This window comes from Ursus americanus, chromosome 5, assembly GCF_024610735.1.
Source record: "Ursus americanus isolate L20-20 chromosome 5, mUrsAme1.1.p, whole genome shotgun sequence".
Taxonomy (NCBI): Eukaryota; Metazoa; Chordata; class Mammalia; order Carnivora; family Ursidae; genus Ursus; species Ursus americanus.
In genome coordinates, this window is record NC_142131.1 from 24,913,074 (window position 1) to 24,933,293 (window position 20,220).

The 20,220-nt window shown below is 35.8% G+C and overlaps 2 protein-coding genes and 1 non-coding gene across 9 annotated transcripts in view; 2 read left to right on the forward strand and 1 right to left on the reverse strand.

The window, feature by feature from the left end:
- Positions 1–479, reverse strand: part of XRCC4 (X-ray repair cross complementing 4) — a 270,649-nt gene extending 270,170 nt beyond the window's left edge. For 5 of the 7 annotated variants that reach the window (XM_087862012.1, XM_087862010.1, XM_087862011.1 and 2 more), the window contains exon 1: positions 402–479. The gene's annotated coding sequence lies outside the window, so the exon portion shown is untranslated. Of the gene's footprint in view, positions 1–187; positions 255–401 lie in introns of all 7 variants that reach the window. The other 2 variants (XM_087862013.1, XM_045796337.2) reach the window with 2 other exon arrangements.
- Positions 480–558: 79 nt separating this feature from the next.
- TMEM167A (transmembrane protein 167A) lies at positions 559–18,329 on the forward strand. Its single transcript, XM_045796338.2, has 4 exons — positions 559–697; positions 9,637–9,746; positions 13,548–13,582; positions 18,001–18,329. The coding sequence occupies exons 1-4, from the start codon at positions 695–697 to the stop codon at positions 18,069–18,071; spliced, it is 219 nt and encodes a 72-aa protein (XP_045652294.1). The 5' UTR covers positions 559–694; the 3' UTR covers positions 18,072–18,329.
- Positions 11,400–11,534, forward strand: LOC123791598 (small nucleolar RNA U109). Its single transcript, XR_006779461.1, has one exon. It is a non-coding gene; the product is annotated as a small nucleolar RNA U109 (small nucleolar RNA).
- Positions 18,330–20,220: the final 1,891 nt, after the last annotated feature.

Here is a 20,220-nt window from a genome sequence, read left to right on the forward strand (position 1 = left end):
GATTCAAGTGTCTTCCTACTTCCACAACCATTACGGGGCACTTCAAAGGCACTCTGCAGTCTAAAGAATCCCTCAGGTGCAAAGGAAGAAACTGAACAGGCGGCGTAGCAGGTGCACACCCTGCCCGTAAATTTAGAGAAACCAGGCGTCCCCCGAGAGTGCATAAACGAAAGGTCCAGGAGCTTACACAATGAGGGGGATCCGAGCTGGGAAAAATCATGTACCGAGGAGTTCTAGAGGGAAATAATAGGGAACTAAAAAAAAAAAAAAAAAAAAAAAAAAAAAAAAAAATAAGTAACAAAGAAAAGCAAAAAAAAAAAAAAAAAAGGACAAAACAAAGGACTATTACTATTACTAGTTCACTATTACTAAAATACGCAGCTCACATTTCCGGACCCTACCTCTCAGTTCCTCCACTTCCGGTCTCCTCCAAAAGGCCCGCTCCCACAGACAGACGTCCCGCAGCCAATGAGAGCGACGTCCACTTCCGCAGAGGCGCCTGACGTCTTTTAGCTCCTGCCTTTTCCGGTTGTGAGGAGCCTATCCTAGTGCCCGGGTCGCGCGGCTCGGGAGGAAGTACCCGGACAGGCCCAACCGGACGCGGGGAGGGAGGGAAAAGGGCAGGCGGGGCGTGCACGCCTCTTCCGCCCTCGGCCCGGAAGGGTGATGTGGCTGGGGCTTCGCCGGCCTCACTATGGTAAGAATTGGGGCGGTGGGGTCTCAGCCTAGCTTTGTGAAGGGGCTGTGGGCGCGAGCCAGGGCTGGAAGGTTGGGCGGTGGCTCTGGGTGCGCGGGCCAGGGAGCCCTGTCACTAGCTTGATTCTTCCGGGGCTCGGAAGATGCTCAGGCTCGGGAACCATGTGGCTCCTGCACGCCCGGCCAGGGAGAACTAGGGCCCACCGCCCAAGAGAGACCCCGCGGTCGCAGGTCCTAGCGCCTCCCGCACAGTTCCCCTTTCTGGCTTGTTTCGAAGAAATGCGCTGGTTGGCTTAACCCAGTCGTTTATACAGACCCTTTATGGTCATTGACCCTTGAAGGCATGGAGCTTCTTGAGTTTGCGCCTGTTATTTCGCGTCCTCTGATGCCTCTGCGGACCTGGCCCAGGTGTTTCATTGTTGTCGTTGTAAACCCCAAGTTCCACATCTTAATTTTCTCCTGTTGAGTTAGTGACCTTTCAGGCTCTTCCTGCTTTACAAACTATAGATTTTAATCATTGGCGATCTCTGCGGAAGTGGTTTTTCTTCTAGGAATGTACTTGAGGTGTCTGGCCTCGGACCTTCCTTCCCCACACATTTTTAAGGTTGTATTATTTTGTGTTATTGCAGATTCCTTTGATAGTTTGGGCCTCTTAGGAAAAATTAAAATGAGTCATGAAAAGTTTTCAAAAGAAATGCCTACGTCTCCAGGCAGAGAAAAAAGGTAAAGCCAGCATGGCCAGAGAACTGATGTAGTAGTAGTAATAGTGAAATCTCCCAAGCTGTCTGAAGCCCTTTTACCTTTGTTATCGTAAATGCCAACAGCCTGTACATTGGTGAACTTAATGAAATCCACAGGCCAAATGTTGCATTTATGAGCATATTTCTGGGGAAAGGATGCATGCCTTTGATGATAGTATGAAAAGCAACCATGACCCCCCCAAAAAAGCTATTGTGGGTTGAAAGTTACTGAGCTTATGTTTCCAGAGGTTCCTGCAGAACCCGGTACAACACTAAACCCTTAGACATTTAATCGAAAACTCATTGTTTCTTGCTTTAGCCCAACTACTTTGATTATAGATGGGGCTTAAGTCACAGCGTCTTTCCTGGAGAACTTAGAAAATGGCAGTCTATTAGGTTATTCCTTCCTTAGCCAAGAATATACTGAAGCTTCTTTGTCTACCTACCACACAATCCGATGAGTACATTTGCTCTTAAAGAGTGTCATTAGAAAACTGTTACTTAACTTAGAGAATTTGATTCCTTTTTCAATTTAAAAAAATACAGACTGTTACTCTTTCTTTTCTCTTCTTAAGTGATCTCTACCTGCAGCAAGAGTCACATGTTCTAATGACTGAGCTAGCCAGGTGCCCCTAGAAACTGTCACTCTTAATTCTTACATATCTTCCTAATTAAGTTTAATTATTCTACTTATAGTACAAGTCAAAGATCTATTTTCATCATCTTAGTGTCTTATGAACTAGCTAAAAGCAAAACAGATACTGTGTTTAAGATTAACAGTGTTTAAACTTTTAAGAACTTCAGAATGTCTTGTTCTCCCTCTTAATAGCCATCAAGATTTATCTCAAATTTCATCTCTTCCCAAAAATCCTTCCCTGCCCCTTCTATTTTCTTCTCCTATGTCTCCACTTGGGTATCCATAGTCCATGTATATACCTCCAGTGTACCTCCAGCCATAGCACTTACCACAGAAAACAGCAATACATTGTTGCCCGTATTTCTTCCCTCACTAGCTGGAGTTTTCTGAAGTAGAGACCAGGTCTTTTAATATCTACAGCACAATGGCAGCTAGAGTTAGTACTCAAATGATTGCACATCTGGGGAAACAGTCATGTAAAATATGCTCAGTGTCATTAAGGACTTCACAGTCCACTGAGGGACATTATTAAATAAGTAAATTCCATGTGTTGTCTGCTATGATCAAGAGAAACAACATGTGTAGTGGAAAGAGCTCTGAGAAACCAGTTGGCCAACCAATTCAGTCCAAATTTCTGGGCATCGATAGTTTTTAAAAGCTTCAGGTGATTCTTAGGAACAGCCAGGCTTCATACCACATTTTGACTCAAAATATTGAAAAGTTTTTCCCTTTTATCAGTGTTTGTTATTTCTGGTTGCATCATCAGAACACTTTTCTTCATAACAGGATTTGCACTTTGCCCTTTGGAATACTTTTTATCACATTATCAAGAACATGTGAAATTATTTACTGCTTCATTTTTTTTTTTAAGTCTGCTGCTTACCATCATTCTATATATGCTTTCTGCTATTAACATCTTTGATCCCCTTGTTGCTTTATATTTAGATCTCTGGTGTCTATAAAATCGCTCTGAAACTAAGCAACACAAACATAGCAAATACATCATAGATCCCATGACAATGAGATGAAAATAAGTGCAAATGACCACCTATGTTGCCAGGGGAGAACAGAATTGAGGTGTTTCTCCACCAAACTGTACCTTTCCTCATAGCCATGAAAGTCCTTAATTTTAAGTGGAAAGGTTTAAGTAGAAAAGGTCTCTACATTTTTGAAAATGGAACCAGTGAGATCAAGTGGCTACTTAGTCCAGCTCCTCATTTTACAAGTAGAATTAAACTGATAATACAGAGGTGCAGATTTAACCAAGGACAGATTTATATACTGGATTATTCCCTAAATAATGCAAATGCTTAGTAGCATAGTACATATAATACAAGTAGAAACTAGTTGGAAAATGCTGGCCTGACCTAGATTTGTAAATGATAAAATGGTGACCCACTTTTGCAGTACTGTATAATTTTTATCACAATTAGGTCAGGAATATCATTTCTGGGTCTCCTTCCACCTCCTGAGAGGGATAAATGACTAGTTTTGTGTAAAAGCAGTAAGTCTTAAAACAAGTAAAATTGTTACTATTTGGAGTTTTAAAAATTGTAAGTCTTTGGTGTTCAATTCTTGTTTTAAAGTGATTTCAGTTAAGCTGGAGGAATTAATATGTCAGTTAATTCCACAGAAGATGCAATCAACATTCGAAGCTTCTACACAGTGTTATGCATAAAGAAGGCCCTTAATCAACAAATTGGTTAAACAATTTGTTTTGATAATGCTAAAAATAAATAAGCTATACGGAGCTCAAGTGATCCAGAACTAATGAAAAGACTATAGGCTTAGTCTTTTCTGTAGATTAAGTATACAGTTAGCACCCAGTCACTGAGCACTCCAGACATGGGTTCAGCATCTTAATATGTATATTTCTGCTGCCTTTCGCATTGCTTCCTTGTGCCTTCATACTGCTGGGATCTTTTCCCCTGTTTTTCTCTCTATTCCTAATGTTTTGGATGGTTTCTTAAACTGTTTTTAATATACGTCTAAAACCAAAACCTTTACACTGAATTCTTGCCTTTGTATCCAAACTTAATGAATATAGTTTTAACATTCATTTATGACTGAAAACAAGAAACTGTATCTTCGTAGAAAAAATGATAAAAATTGAATCTGAAGTATTCCTACCTTCAAATTGACTTGAGAATAGAGAGTTTTTAAAAAGATGTGTTAACATCGCAAGTAATTTTTTGTTTTAGCACTAAGCTTTGCATCAACAAATCTTCATCTGTTCACTGATAAATTATTTCATCTGCTGTAGTGGTGGCCAGATGAAAGTCTGAATTATCATTATTTCAGAAGGCCTAACAAATTGTTATTTACTTCAGAATGTTTATACAAAGTGACTCACCAAGTTGATTTCCTTCTGGTTTGTATAATTTAATTTAGTACAATAGCACTAATTATTTGAAGCATATCAGAAAGTCTGTGAGTAGCAGATAGGTCTGGAGTGTGGAGGGATAATAAAAGGGGTCTTTCGGGAAAAATAGTTCAGGATCTCCATTGCATTTTTTTAGGAAAATGAACACAACTCTGGGAGTAACCGTCAAAAGACAGGCTGCTGTATTCCACAACCCCAAGTGTTAATCGTTCTGATTATATTTGAGGTTGTGCTCCAGAGAGTGTCATAGGCAACCCTGAGTCTAGGGAATCTTATTGGATACCTCTTAATAAAAGGGAAGTGTTCATTAGGTATAGTAGAATGCCCTCCCCCACTAAAAACAAAAACAAAACCCTGTAAATATGTTAACTTACTTGGCAAAAGAGACCCAACATATGTGATTAAGAATTTTGGAATGGGGGGGCGCCTGGGTGGCACAGCGGTTAAACCAGCACCTGCCTTCAGCTCAGGGCGTGATCCTGGCGTTATGGGATCGAGCCCCACATCAGGCTCCTCCGCTATGAGCCTGCTTCTTCCTCTCCCACTCCCCCTGCTTGTGTTCCCTCTCTCGCTGGCTGTTTCTGTCTCTGTCGAATAAATAAATAAAATCTTAAAAAAAATTTTTTTTTTTTGGAATGGGGAGAGAGAACAACAAATCACAAGGTTCCCTTTAAGAGGGAGGCAGTAGGGTCACAGTCACAAAAGAAGTATCAAGGTCAGTGTGATGAGGAGTCACTGGCCAAGGATTGCAGACAGCCTCTAGAAACTGGAGAAGGCAAGAAAACATTCTTTTCCTAGAGCCTCCAGAAGGAATGAGTTGTATTTTATAACTCCTTAGTTGCAGTGTGCGTTATTTTACATTTAATGGTTAGCTTAATTTGTTAAACTCCCTGACATTGCCTGACTGCAAAGTAGGTAAACCTTAGGTTTGAGAATTGAGGTTGTGGAATTTGATGCCAACCAGCCAGCCTACTTAGTCAGTCATCCACACCTCTTGAAGGTGTATATCTCTAAACAAATTAGGCGGAGTCAAAACACTCATTATCCCATATGCAAGTACCTTGAAGCTGGCTTCTTGGTAGAACTTTCTCTGAATTCCAGTTGGTGATATAAAGAGATTGAAATGTTGAAAGGGTATTACTTTAGGCCTTTATTTTACCCTCCAGCCTGGGCTCTTAATATAAACATGAGGGTATTTGTTTCTTCTGTCTGCATTTTCCAAAATATCATTGACAGGTAAATATAATGCAGAGCCATGTGTGGCAGTTTCTCTTGAATAGTTAACAAAATAGTCTAATCTACACTTTTTTTTAATATGCATTATTAATTTAGAATTTATGCTCTTAAATGTTCGTTATTTGCAGTTGTTTTCAAGTTCCTGTTTATTCAGCATTTTTCAGTGACTTCTGTGCACTATTTTGTTTAATAGGCACAAGGAGTTGATATGAACCTCAATAAAATAGAGGAGACCATCACAATACAGTTTGATGGGTGCACTCTATGATACACACCTGCACAACGATCCTGACTCTGCTCGGTGTGGCAAGTGGGGACAGGGAAGACTTTACAGAGGGGGTGACTCTTGAGTTGAAACCTGAAGGTTAAGTCCGTTCACCAGGCAGACAAAAATAGATGACCTCTGCAAAAACAAAGTACCCTGAAAAAGATTTCATGATCTGAAAAAAATTAAACAGTAAATGAATTTTACTTCCCTTATCACCTTTTTTAAATCATCTTTTCCTCTATTTTGTGATCGACTGTGGTTGCTTTTTTTCTTAGCCTCTTCCTTTTTAATATCATTTTCCTATTGAAAATCCTAATTATTTTTCTACAAGAACAGGAACATCTGTTTCCTTTAAACCTGAGACGAAAATTTTCTATCAGTGGACAACAGATGCTAAGCATTAAAAGGAATGCTTAGATAGGTTAAGAAATGGTAGGCTAATGTCTGTAGCTTTGAAACATTCTTGTTTGGTCAGAGTCTGAGTACATCTAAAAGACTTTACCACCTAAGATTATTTGTTTAAATTTTAGGGTCTATAAACCCCAGAAACAAAGTTGTATGTATCATATATTGCACACTTGTAAATGGTTTTCATTTATAAATGGTTTCACACACAAATGTATATATACATACCCCACTTCTGTAATAATAGGCATGTCTTTAAGTGCCTCTTAAAATCTTTTATTACATAAAAATTCAAACACAGAAAGGTAGAAAGAAGAGTATAATGAAGCCTCGCATCCTGGGCATTTCATCAGCCCCACACCTCCCACCACACACAATGGATTATTTAGAAACCAATCCCAGACTTCATATCATTTAAGCATTTTTTTTTTTCACTAGACATTAAGGGAAAGAAAAAGTACACATTGCAAAATTGTGAAATTTAGATACTCCATTAGGAACATGATAAACCTACTTTGCAAATTGATTTTCCAACCACTCTACTACATCAGTCCTTTGCTTAATACAATAAGCCTGCTCCTTATTCCTTAAACATGCAAATTCCTGATTCTGCGGGGACGTTTTCCATGCTTTTGTCCCTTCTGGAGCCTGCTCTCTATTTGCCAATCTAATTGCGCCCTTTCTTGACTTGACTCAGTCCTTGCTTTCTCCTTGAAGCTTTTCCTGACTTTTCTTTATGAAAACAGCATTTTTTTGCCAGTATGGCTCAGTCACCACTTAACACGTACTACCAAGAATTGCTAGTTAACTTTTTAAAATATATGTCCTGTTATAACTTGATTATAACTGCTGTATGCCTCAGTTGTCTCGTATATAAAATACAGGTATTAGTAACACCTACCTCAAATAGATGAGGATAAATAAAATAATCCAAAAGAAGCCTTCAGTGAATATCCGTTATTGTTGTTAGCGATAGACTCCTTCCCCCGGAGGGAAGGAATCCTCCTATGTACTTTTTTAATCCTGTGTCTAGTCTCATGCTCCAGACGGGATAGCTACTAAATACATGTTTAGTGGTGTTGGCTGGAAAGAAATCTGTGCTTTATATTTCATGAGGTTGTTATCAAATACTATATCAATATATTCATATACGTGTTCAAAATATGATCTTTGAAAGATAAACATTATGAAATACTGTGTTTTCTATATAGAATTTATCTTTAGCGTTCATTTATTGGTTTGAGTTATAAAAATTGTATCACTTACTTTCACAAATGTAAAATTAAAGTTCAATTCGATAAGAAACCAAGACATACTAAACTTTATCCCTTGTATATCCATGAAGAAATGATTTGCATACAAAACAACTATTAAAATCATAATTACAAATAAATTTTATCTTTTTCAGACCATAAAAACAACACTTAGAAAATTTGAGAAATCCAGAAAAGTTGAGACTTGGGCTAAACACACCTTCCAGAGATAATCAGTGCATTCTGCCCTCTTGTTTGCATAAAAGTTTACATAGCTGAACATATGCTGATTATGAAATTTTGTGTGCTGTTTTCCCCACTGCTTAGCATTGTACATAAGCATTTTTTTATCTTTAAGGATATTGGTAAATAACGTGTAATTTCTAATGTTTTGAATAGTTTGTAATTATCATAAAATACATAACAAGCTAAAAAATATTGACAGTTTCTGACAAGGTTAGTTCTTGTTTTAGGACTCTCCTGGCTGTTCTTGCTTATTTATATTTCCACATGAACTGCAAAATCAGTTGTGTGTTTCAAAAATAACTGGTTGGTATTGAGGTCACTTTAAATTTATAGATTAGCTTTATGATGTTGCCTTCCAATGTAAGAATGTGGTATACCACTCCATTCTACTTTTGTGTTTTTCAGTACATTTAAAGGTTTTGTCAGTTTTGTTCTTTAATGCCAGTACTGCTTTTCTTCCTAAGCTTATTCCTAGATATTTCAGCTTTTTGTTCTAGTTGCTATTATAAATAGAAACTTTTTTTCCATTATGTCTTTCAGCTGGTTGGTAATGTAATTCTGAAGGCTGTTGATTTAAATATTTTAGTTATGTACCCAGCCACCTTAATTCCCTTATTGTGTGTAATCGTTTTTCACTAGATTCTTTTGGGCTTTCAGGTAGCACTTAACATTTGTAAGTAACAGTTTTGCTTTTCTCAAAAAATTTTGTAACTCTTATTCTTTGTCTAACTTCTGACACCATAGGAGGTCCTTCTGAGTTTACTAAATAAGCATATTGCTAGCTACTGTGTGAGATTGATACATTTTGTCTACCTTATGTAATGGAAATATTATTCTTATATATATAGTGGTATTCTTGCACTTTCAAAAAATTGTTTTATTTATTCAGCCACTACTTACTGGCCTACTGTGTGGTAGGTACACAGTCAGATAATGGAGTTCAGAGCCTGATGAGACGTTGTCCACTTTCAGGGATGAGTATTATAAAATGTATAACAGTTCCTGGGGGAACAGAAAGTAGAGTTCTATGTGAAAAAGAGAGGGGAGGCCAGTGGGTTCATCATCCTGGAAAAGATGATGCTTGAGGTGAATTTTGAATAGACTGAGTCCACCTCCATTTTACTTTGACTGGAAAACTGATTTCCTGTGATTCCTGTGTTAAATTTTTTTAATAACTTAAAGAATGAGCAGTGAAAGAGCAAGTGGTTTTCCTTCACCAAAACCTAATAGCTTGGTATTATCAACGCATGGAACATGATTGTTTAAATTTAAAGCATTCTTATCCTAACACAATTTCAGAATTGAAAGAAACTTCAGCCAACATTTAGTCTCTATCACCACTTTCCACCCAGTTTTAGAGATGTGAAAGAGAGACTAAGGTTAATGGTCCAGCTGAAGTTATATGGTCAGCTACACTCAGAGCTTGTAAACTCTGTGTCCTGCCTAGTAGTCTGGGCTCCTAGAACATCTATATTAATTACCTACTGATTCAGTTTTGGTGAGCTGTTTTGGATTCATGACATTTTTGGTAGTGTTTTCAAGTGTTTGAATTTAGAATTTTTGTTGCATCTTCTGCATTCCTTAGCCCAAAGAATGGAGAGGAAAGTACACTCTTGGAATACCTTATGATTTGGGGTTTTAAGTGTTCTCAGACATGTCATTCCATTTGTCTGTGAGAAGAACAAAAGTTTGATTCTTAATATGGAATTGTCTGGTATTTTTTACCCATGCTATTTTTCTTGTGATAATAATTTTTCTTTTTCTTTTTTTAGTCTGCCATTTTCAATTTTCAGAGTCTGTTGACTGTAATCTTGCTGCTTATATGTACCTGTGCTTATATCCGATCCTTGGCACCCAGCCTCCTGGACAGAAATAAAACTGGGTATGTTACTAATGATATTTAACCACCCAAATTAGGTCCTGTAGACATTGAGGGTAAATTACCGTAAAGGTCATTAAATAATTTAGTTCCTATACATACCTTCGTTTTGTAATAACTTATTACATTATTTTCTTCTTCTGTTTTTAAAAATCTGAAAACTTTGTATGCACAGAATCTTAATAAATAAAAAGATAAATATCAGAAGTGACCTGAAATGTGTCCAAAAAAAAAAAGTATATTTAAAAAGATATGACAGGTTTTTTCTCTGGGGTTAGAAATACAGTTTAGCACTTTCAAAGATAGTAGTTGGCCTTAACTTTTTATGCAATAATTAGTAAAGCTGGTTATTTAAAAAGAAAATAAAAGTTGGTTATCATGTTTTTGAAAGGTAAAACAGTTTGCAAGCACTGTGTCCATAAAAAATATAATGTAGACATTTCCCTCTCCAGTCTAAGACTGCTCCAATCATACAGGTTCCCTATTTGTATGAGAAAGCAAATATATTTGGAGAAATTTATTTAGCTTACTTAAAGCAGTAATAAAAATTAAGTCTTGGGCTTGACACATCTCTTGTATTATATGTTCACACCCTGAAAAAATTTGAGCTCAATATGATACCACACAGTATTAAAATTTTAAAGTGCCATCTTCATAATACAAAAATACATGTTGAATTCAACCAAAAGGAAAAATATATAAAAACCAGAGACTATGTGGTGAAAGCTATGTAAATTTTCTTTGCCTTGCATATTTATTAATTTCTATGAAAAAATTGTCTTAATCCTTTCTTAATAAAAGCCTAAACCTACTTAATCATTTTAAGAAATAAAAGAATGAAAGAATACTTCACATAGGAATAATTATCTCCAGCACCTGTATCAGGCCAAATTAGGATCCTGCAAGGCCAAATTCTGTTTTTCCAGTAATAAAAATCTACAAGAGGCAAAGTGGTAGTCAGCTATGAGAGTAATAATTTTGGCTTCTTTTTCTTTCACCTTCATTCTATCTTTGAGGACATAATTAGCATTTATTCAGACATCATGTCATCTAATTATTTGGCTTTTGTTACCATTTCTTCCTTTTTATTTCCTAGGGTTGTTCAAATATGTATAAAGGAATAAATAGAACCTCTAACCAGTTTCAAATATTAAAAATCCCTAATCCTGTTCGAATAAACTGATCATGTTGCTGTCAGCCTGAGGGACTTTATTTAACCTACTGATGTTATTTGTCCATCAGTTTTTGTGACAGTGCCCCTCTTCCTTTGTGAACATTGACTTTGCATCACGTTTTTTTTCTCTGAAGTCCTCTTGCACTTAGTCTTCACTCTGTCCATTTCTTGAAATTATATAGTACTTTGTCCCTTTGTTGAAGTTACATAATCTTACTTGTTGCTTAGTTGTACATGAAGCCTTTCCACCCAACCAAATGGTTTTGTATCTTCCTTCCCTTCTTCTGCAGCCCCTGACTATTGACTTAAAACGTATGGTAGAAACCAGTAAACATCCTAATTGATCTCTTGCCTGGTATTGTAATATAATACATAACATCTACCTAATAAGATATTTAACTGTTTATTTCATTATAAAGACAATCACATAGTAGTAGAATAGAATATTTATGCTTTTCTGATGCTGTTATGAAGAAAGTAGGTTGCATGTGGAAAAGTCTGCTCCTCATTCTTTGGGGATCAGGAATACATCCATTACATGCTACATTAAAAAAGGAGTTCTCAGGGCTGCCAACCTTACAGTAGAGGTTGAGTAGTAGTATATTTCTCCTACATAAAAGACCAAAGAAATACCATGCCTATTTCTGTATTTTGAAACATGTACTATAGTCTACTGTTTAAAGGCTTTTTTTAAAACTTTGCATCTATTTATATGAATATTAGTCCCCATTTTGTTTGTTTTGTATATAAGAAATATTTTCTCTGGGAGCAATTCCTAACAGCCATTGTCCTTTGCTGTTACAGTATATGTTTTTATGAGACTCATAATAAACTGTCCTTTCATTATAGTGAATATTTCCATGTTTAAGTAAAGATATCTAGGCTAATTGGATAAAACAGGTTCTTGATAATTTCACTCTTGAAAACAATTTTTTTGCTGCTTCAAATAATATAGAACTAAAAAGCAGCAATAAACGATTGCTACTTTGCCTCGTTTCCTATTATCATAGATCTGATTAGCTTTATCAGCAGATACACTTATTGGCTTATAGCCAGAGCAGCTTTAAATCAGTAGCGCATGTTATAATCAATAGGTTTTTTAGAATCAAGGAACTGTGGCATTGCAGATGACTAACCAATTGTCTTCCATTTTTTGATGACATGTAAGCCAATTTTAAGTGATATCTGAAGTTCTGTCACATGTGCCTTTAACCTATGTATTAATGCCCACGGCCCATTAGTTACTATTCTGAAGAATTTCTGTGTAATAATGCAGTTAATCCTTAAAACAAGCCTGTGAGGGTGAGTGCTATTAAAAAGAAAATAACCTGCTCACAGTTATGCAACCAATTAAGTAGGATTAAACTTAGGCACAACCTGGCCCTTTTATTATCCTACATTATTTTCAAGAGTATATTTGATTTTTGTCCTTTTTATTTCTATAGTGAAATTGTTGCACCTGTCAGAGTGTCCATCCTTCAAAATAAAGGATAATAAAAAAAATCCTTGTGTTTTTGCCCATTTCATGTTGTGTGAACTAAGAGACATGATTTGAGGTCAGGAAGTTACACTTCAGAGGAGGAATGTATATAGAAGTTAATTGAACCAGTAACTTCTTAACCACTCATAATTATTCATCAGCCAGCCATCTCTTAGGGCAAAAAAAAAAAAAAAAGTATATAAATTTCCCTGGAATTTAAGTATTTCGGTTTTGTTATACCAGTCCTACCTTACTTCAATAAATACTGCTAATTTATCTTGATTTGTAGCCATGTATAACACCATTTATAATTTTCTTATTTTGTCAAAGCAACAAAATAATTGTCTATGATGTTTTCATATCTTTTAGCTGTCTCTATTCACTGAATGACTCCATTGATTTTCTTTTAAAGCTCGTACTTTTTACGCTAAATAAGTGAAATATGCGTATAATTTGTATTTAATTCATAGTATATTCATTCATAGAATTGAGCTGAACGTCTTTATTCTAATTCTTATTTCCAGGATGTATGTTTTAAATGCCATATTTAGTTAACTCATACACAGTGTACCCTAAACTAGGTTGTACTTACACTGAAAACACAACCACATATATTTATACTATTCCTTATTGAGTGACATAGTTATGTAAATGCTATCATTGGAGTTCATGGTTATAAATCATTTAAATATAGAACTACATTCTGTAGAAAGTAATTTCTTTAGTGTGCATTTTTTTTAATGTCGAAAACACCCAAACTGTGTTCATTTACCATTTTCTCAAAATTAATATTTATGTAAATTGGTGTATGTATTTTCTACTTTTGAGAGTAAAGCACTTGAAGTTGACTGAATTAATTCTACAATAAAAAGCCCTGTGCACATTTTTGCTGCACATATTAATTTACCATAGGTTTAACCTAGGGTATCGGATATATTCCAGTTTGTAACAGTTTATATACACTGACATTTGATAAGCTAGTGTGTCCTACTTTCCTATATAAATGGTGGCTTAGTACCAAATAAATTTCAGTGTTGAAGTATCAGAAGGTAAAATGCCAGTTTGTAATGAGCGCTCTATAGGATACTGAGAAAATGATTTACCTTTCCCAGTAATCAATAGCTACTTTTTCCTTTTTTATTCTATGCAGATTGTTGGGTATATTTTGGAAGTGCGCCAGAATTGGTAAGTGTCTGTTTTAATGTCCACATCTTCAGCTGTAAATTATTGGGCAATTTACTTTGCCATATTCACAGAAGTCAAATGTCAGTTTTAAAACTGCAAGCTTCCTGATCTTGCATTTTTTGCAAAAGTTTGTAATTCCCCCAAACTCTTTTTCCTTCTGCTATTTAAAACTAGACGTGATAGATACGTCATAATACTTAATTAGCAGGAAGATAGAAAATACAAGAAAAATCTAATTCAGGTATCAAATACTATGCATTCCTAGTGTTGAGATTTCAGACAAATGTGTACAGTTTTATGCACACAGGCTTGTAGTACACAGCATGCTGCTCTGTATAATGTGTACTATTTTGATAACTAAGGATGAATTTCCATCTAATGAAAGGTTCGCTAAGCAGCCATCTAAATGTATTCTTTTTATTCCCCTATGCTAAATCCAAGGATGTTATCTGTTGCTTTTAGAAAGCATTAACTGTTACACCTATCAAACTCATGTGATAATAGCTGAGTTTTGTTCTAATTGATTAAAGTTAAATGTGATTGTCTTCTAACTTTTCATAATAAAATTAGTAGTGTCATCCTGTGTTTATGTTTAAAAAATAATATACTCTTATCCCATCCCTATTTGTGTATAACATTTAGCACAGTGCCCAGCTCATAGTAGACTCTCAAATGATTGGCAGGTGAATGAATTAAAATGTACCTTACTGATGTAATTCACCAGTATTCTCAAATAATAAAGTATACCCTTTTTAACATAGCTAGTTCCAAAAAAAACATTTCAGAGCATTTGTGATTGTTCCACTTGGACGGAACAAAATGAGTATTTTTCCTTTTTGGAAATTATTTACATGACCTCCTCAAAAAAAAGTTAGATTATAGTACTCTTCCAATACTTAATTTGTATGTAACTATTTTTTTCTTTTATAAAGTTATGAGACTTTCATTATAAAGAAAAATTTTGCCATATTTGACAGTATAATTCGCCAGTCTGACAACAGTGAATCACTTTAAATAGGAGGGGAAGTTTAGGAATCACGTTAACCTGTCTTTCCTCTGTGTTCTTTGTAACATTTTATTATCTCTTAGGGTGGTAGACATGTGAATCTTCCTTTTATAGAGATCATTGACTTTAGATAGGTAAAGCACAGGTATAGCCTAGATAAGTGGCTATAAGTTTAACTGTGTCTGAAGACATTTTTGGTTTTCACAACTAGAGTGGGGGGACATATACTGAGTATAAATCATGGATGTTGCTAAGCACCCTACAATGCATAGAACAGCCCCTCACATAGAATTAGCCCAAAATGTCAGCAGTGCCAAAGTTGAGAGGGCCCAGCCTAGATTTACAGAGATTTTGTGGTACAGACTTACCTGACATCCGGTCATGCTCAACAGCTGCAAAGCCTGAAATAACAGTAGAAATCTTAATCACTTTAAAAATAACCGAGACGGGAGAGAGATAGAGACAGAAGAGCACCCTTGATGGCTAATTCTGATAGCTAGTAGTAAATGTAAATATATGTAAACCACGCTGCTTGTTTCAAAGCCAAGTCACCCAGAAAATGAAATAATATTGTCAAGGAACATAGTGCAAAGAATACCTCAAACTGCAAAGAGAGAACATAATGGAAGAACAAGACAGTTCTAATACAGTGAAATTCTCTGCATCAGAGTAATACTGAATATTCATTCATTGGTAAAAATATAAAAAGTCTGGAGTTAGGAGGTGGAGCTTTCACCTTAGTATTATGAAGTTGCTAATTCATAAATAAAAGATTTTAATTAAGGGATTTTAAATTAAATGTTAAGGTATTTTAAATCCATTTTGGGTAATAAATTAGAGAAGTATGTACAGCTCATTCAGTAGACAACCCAGGTGACCCTTTTCACAACTGTTAACTTAAAAATATAGCTGAAGGTTTAAGGCATCTAGTCTGTAGCTCTCTCAATGATTTCCTGTAGTATCGTCTATTTTTATGTCTAATTATAAACTGTGCCCCTTTTTTTGATTGGTCAGTTATCATTTTCATTTTTTTTCTTGACTATGCCATAGGTTAAATGGTTCAGCTTAAGTATTCGTTCATGCCAGTTATGTGAAAGCATTAACTTTTCATTTTGGCAAAATGGCTCAGAACATGTTGATGCTGATAATGCTGCTTTCTCAGCCACATGCTCCTCTCTTATCTTGACACAGAATATATCCACCAAGAAAGGATGCAATTTTAATAGGAAAAGGTCCAGCCAAATCATCTTATCATGTTACACATCACGTTACAGCAACTGTTTTGCATTCACTTAAACAGACCTAAGACGAGACAAGAAGTAACATTCTTACCCAAGTTCAACCAAAGATGTTTAGTTCTACCACATGGCAGTCTCTTTTAAGAAAATTAAAAACAGGAAAATGAAACCCATATGTAAATTATAGCATTCTAAGTTGGAAGATGAGGAAGAGAAGAACTTCCTCAAAACTTAATTTCCAGCAGATGGAAAATTTAGGGCAATATTAATTTCTTCTTTTAGGTGTATAATAAGATGATATTAGACAATTAGAGTACCTAGCCCTAATTAGAGTGACTGGCTTGCTTATGAAATCCACCTGAAAATTATGTCTGAATGCTTTGGTTTTGTTTGATAACTTGGGTTGTTGCCCAAAAAATTAACATTGGTTAAAAATGATGACCCAAATTATTTTTTTATTTTAAAAATTGTTTTTTTTCCAGTTGAGATAGTGGCATTGTGAAAATCCTGTTGTCTTACTTTTTAAATTTTCCTTTAGCTAAAAAACAGCCCAGTGTCTATGGATAGAAAAACACTTTCAGAAAAACAACAAATGTTTCTTTTACTTGTATGTGTGTAATATCTTCTGTGAATATTGTCATTGAGCAAACACAAAGGTAAAATTAATAACAACATGACTGTGAGCTCTTTTGAGGAAGCTCTGAAAATAAAAATGACCTTGAGGATTTTAGTTGATGAGGATGGTCAAGATTGACATTTTCCAGAGGTAATTAACTAAACTTGCCAAATAAAATAGTTTCTTGCCGAAGGAACTTAGTTAGTGGAAGAGAGCTGATTTTTATTTTTTTTAAGATTTTATTTATTTGAGAGAGAGACAGACAGAGGTAGCAAGAGAGCACAAGTGGGGAGGAGAGGAAGAAGCAGGGCTGGTGAGGCTCGATCCCAGGACTCTAGGATCATGACCTGAGCTGAAGGCAGACGCTTAACCAACTGAGCCACCCAGGCGCCCCAAGAAAGCTGATTTTAAACATCATAGAAAAACAAGTGAGGGGAGTATAAACAGTCTGTACTACAGGACACCAGGTATATGCCCATGATTATTTCTAGAAGTAGCACATCACTCCTTCTTCCTTCTCCCTTTCTTATGCACCCCCAGAGCAGCATACATGCCTGGTGCTCTGTGGAATTGTACAGCCTTTGATAAATGAAAAGCAGGAAGGAATGAGATGAGTTTGGGATCACTCACAATCATGGGGTCTCTGTCTATTTGCAAGACAGTTTCACAAGCCAACTCCATTCTACTTCATGCAAAGGAAAGTCTCCAAGTAAAAATACTTTCTAAACACATGTGAAAACTGACTCATATAAAAGTGGTTGCTTTAAGTTCTACATTTCTAACCCAAGAGTAATTCTAAAGTTTTTCTTTAAATTCCAGTTAGTTACCATACAGTGTAATACTAGTTTCAGGTGTACAATACAGTGACTCAGCGCTTCTATATATCACTCAGTGCTCATCAGGACAAGTGCCCTCCTTAATCCCCATCACCTGTTGCACCCATCCCCCCCCCCACCTCCCCTGGTAACCATCAGTTTGTTCTCTATAGTTAAGAGTCTCTTTCTTGGTTTGTAGCTTATATCCATTTTTCAAATGAAGTTTTACTGATAAGCATCCACGAATGCCTGTTTTTCCCCATTTAAGTGTCATGAATTGCTACTACTGAGGGAAAAAGTTATGGCTAAAAATTGCATGTTGCATTTCTTTTTATAGGTAGAAATTTCCCTTTTTTATGGGGGAAAAAATAAGCAGTATTTTTTGTCCTTAATGGAATTGAGATCGTTTGTCTTGGATCTGTGTCCTACATTCTGTGTTGTATTTTTCAATATCTGGGTTCATGCAGTAGCACAGGAATGGTGCGTTAAGGGTTTTCTAAGCACATGGAAAGGAGGTGGTCTTAGAAATAAATCAGCATAATTTAGCGCATTCTGTATTGTACTTGCTTCTGTGCTGCATCTAGTTCTTGTTTGGCCCATCCCCCCAATGCATGGGCCTCCTAGGTAAGAACTTTATCTTGAGCCTTATGTGCCCCTCTCCCGTGGTAAGTAGTAACCTTATCATATCCAAGTTAACTCAAACTCAGTTAATCAACATGAATATCTCCCCTTTTTTTCAACAGGTGAACGGAAGAGTCCTTACGTCGCGGTGTGCTGTATAGTGATGGCCTTCAGCATCCTCTTCATACAGTAGCTTGGAAGAGTATCAGAATTTAATTGCCATCAGATCTCAGTATGAAAAAAAGGACTTATTTACAGAAAATAATGGAATGAATGGTTAACCCTTTTATCTCTGAACATTGATAAATTTCCAGCTGCTGTTCTCTGTTTTTATTATTGGACCAATGTTCTGTATAAATAGGATGTAACCATTTAATACTCAAAGAGTTTAACATGTCTGTAACAATCAGCCTCAGTACTGTCACTACAATATTACATTCTGCAAATGCTATTCTGTTATGTCAGATACCAGTTTTTAGGGAGGTATCTCTAAGGCGCATAATAGAAAACAAAATTGGTAAATGACCCAAGTTTCTTTCACTGTGATATGGGAATGGTAAATCCTTATAGAATGAGAAATTTTTCTGGACTAGCTTTTATATTGGGGGGAAAAAAGGTTCAGTTTGTGTTGGTAAGGATTGCATTCATATTTAATAATGCTTGCTTTTTCCTCTGGCCCCACCAGAGCATTAACGGAGTACCTCGAAGCAAACGTGCTAGTGTATCACAGGTGTTTCAGCTATTTAAAACAAGCCTCCTCTTAAGGAGGAAGATAAATGAGATCAGCCTTAAGAGTAGTACCAGAAAAATGTTCATATTTAGCATAGAAGAGTTTAGAATAGCTGACTGGTATAGTAGCCTCTGAAAACTCTAGATATGTATGGATAAATATCTTAAGCATAAATTTGATCAGCTGTCATTCTCTAAATAAGACTGCATTCTTAGTGTGAAAATAGCAAAATAGAATAATTACAGTATGATAATCCTATTTGTGTTTTTCATTCTTTTTAGTGTCAGGTCTCCACTTATTTTAATTGCCCCAAACACAAACTGTATTTTGTTTGTTTTTAAATACAGCACTTTAAATCTAGTTTACTTTTTGTGTGTCAATATGAACTAGAATCTTCTGCGTAACTCATTCGGTGATGATAAACAGTTTCAAATCTGCTTATCCGTACACCTTGGCATAAGTGTCTGAGTTTTGATAACGAAGAAAGACCTTCAACAATTTCCATCAAACCAAGAGAAACATTTGGAATGTGACTTAAAAATTTTGCAGTAGACCAGTTATTGTAAGTTTAGTTATCATTTCTTAAGTTTCAACTGAAATTCTGTTAGAATTTCAAAGCTAAGAGGAACTTAAACATCTTAGCCAAAAATTGCCCATCGTAGGTAGTACTAACTAGATATTGTCCTCAGCTATTAATATCTTTTCTTTTTTTAAGAAAAGAAAATTATTTAGAGTTATTTGAAAATTAGTCTGCCAGTAGTTCTTTCTGTAGAAACAAAGTTTGGAACTAAAGCCATCTATTTATAAAGACCACTTTAAAGTACTTGAAAAGAATTCTGGGAAACATGTAAGAAAAGCTTGTTAAGCATTGCCTGCTTTTCTCACAAAAGATAAAAGCTGCTGTAGGCTATCAATATAATTGTTTATTTTACATTTGAGGCATATCTCACTTGCTAAAAGTTGTATATTTTGCTTTAGACAGGGAATCAGGTTATGATCATTGTGCCTACTCTGAACTGTCTCTTGGGCTTTGCATTAGGTCAAGAATTTTCAGGGTATCCTAAAAATAGGACTCTTATCAGCATATACATGCGGAGTCAGTCACCTTTCTGGGTCTGGTTTCTGAGTGGCCATCTGTTGTCCCACTCTGCTGCCAACTAGACTTTCTAAAAGCTATGTCAACTAATTTTTTATATGCTAACACAAATCTAATATGAATAAAGAATATTCTAAATAATCAGTTCTAGGGCATTTCTTTAATTTTGGCATTTTTGGAGAAGGTAGGTGGAAAGTGGAGGAAGAAATAATTTCTTTGAAAAATCTGTGGAAACATATAAAAATTTTTTTGTGTGTAGATGCTCAACAGAGTGGGAGGCAGCTTATTTCTGACCCCAGACACTATGACCTTTTGAAACACGAGCTCTTTGGAAGGTAGAGGAAAGACAGGATTCCATGAAGAAAAGCAATTAGCATTTTCTTTAATGTAGTTTTTTCAAAGAGCTACCACTGAATCCTTAAATCTAACCCATAGGGCAGTGTAGGTATTTTTAGGCCCACAGAATATTCAGATATTCCTGTTGTGGGCTTGGTGGGGTGGTAGGATGCAGAAGAG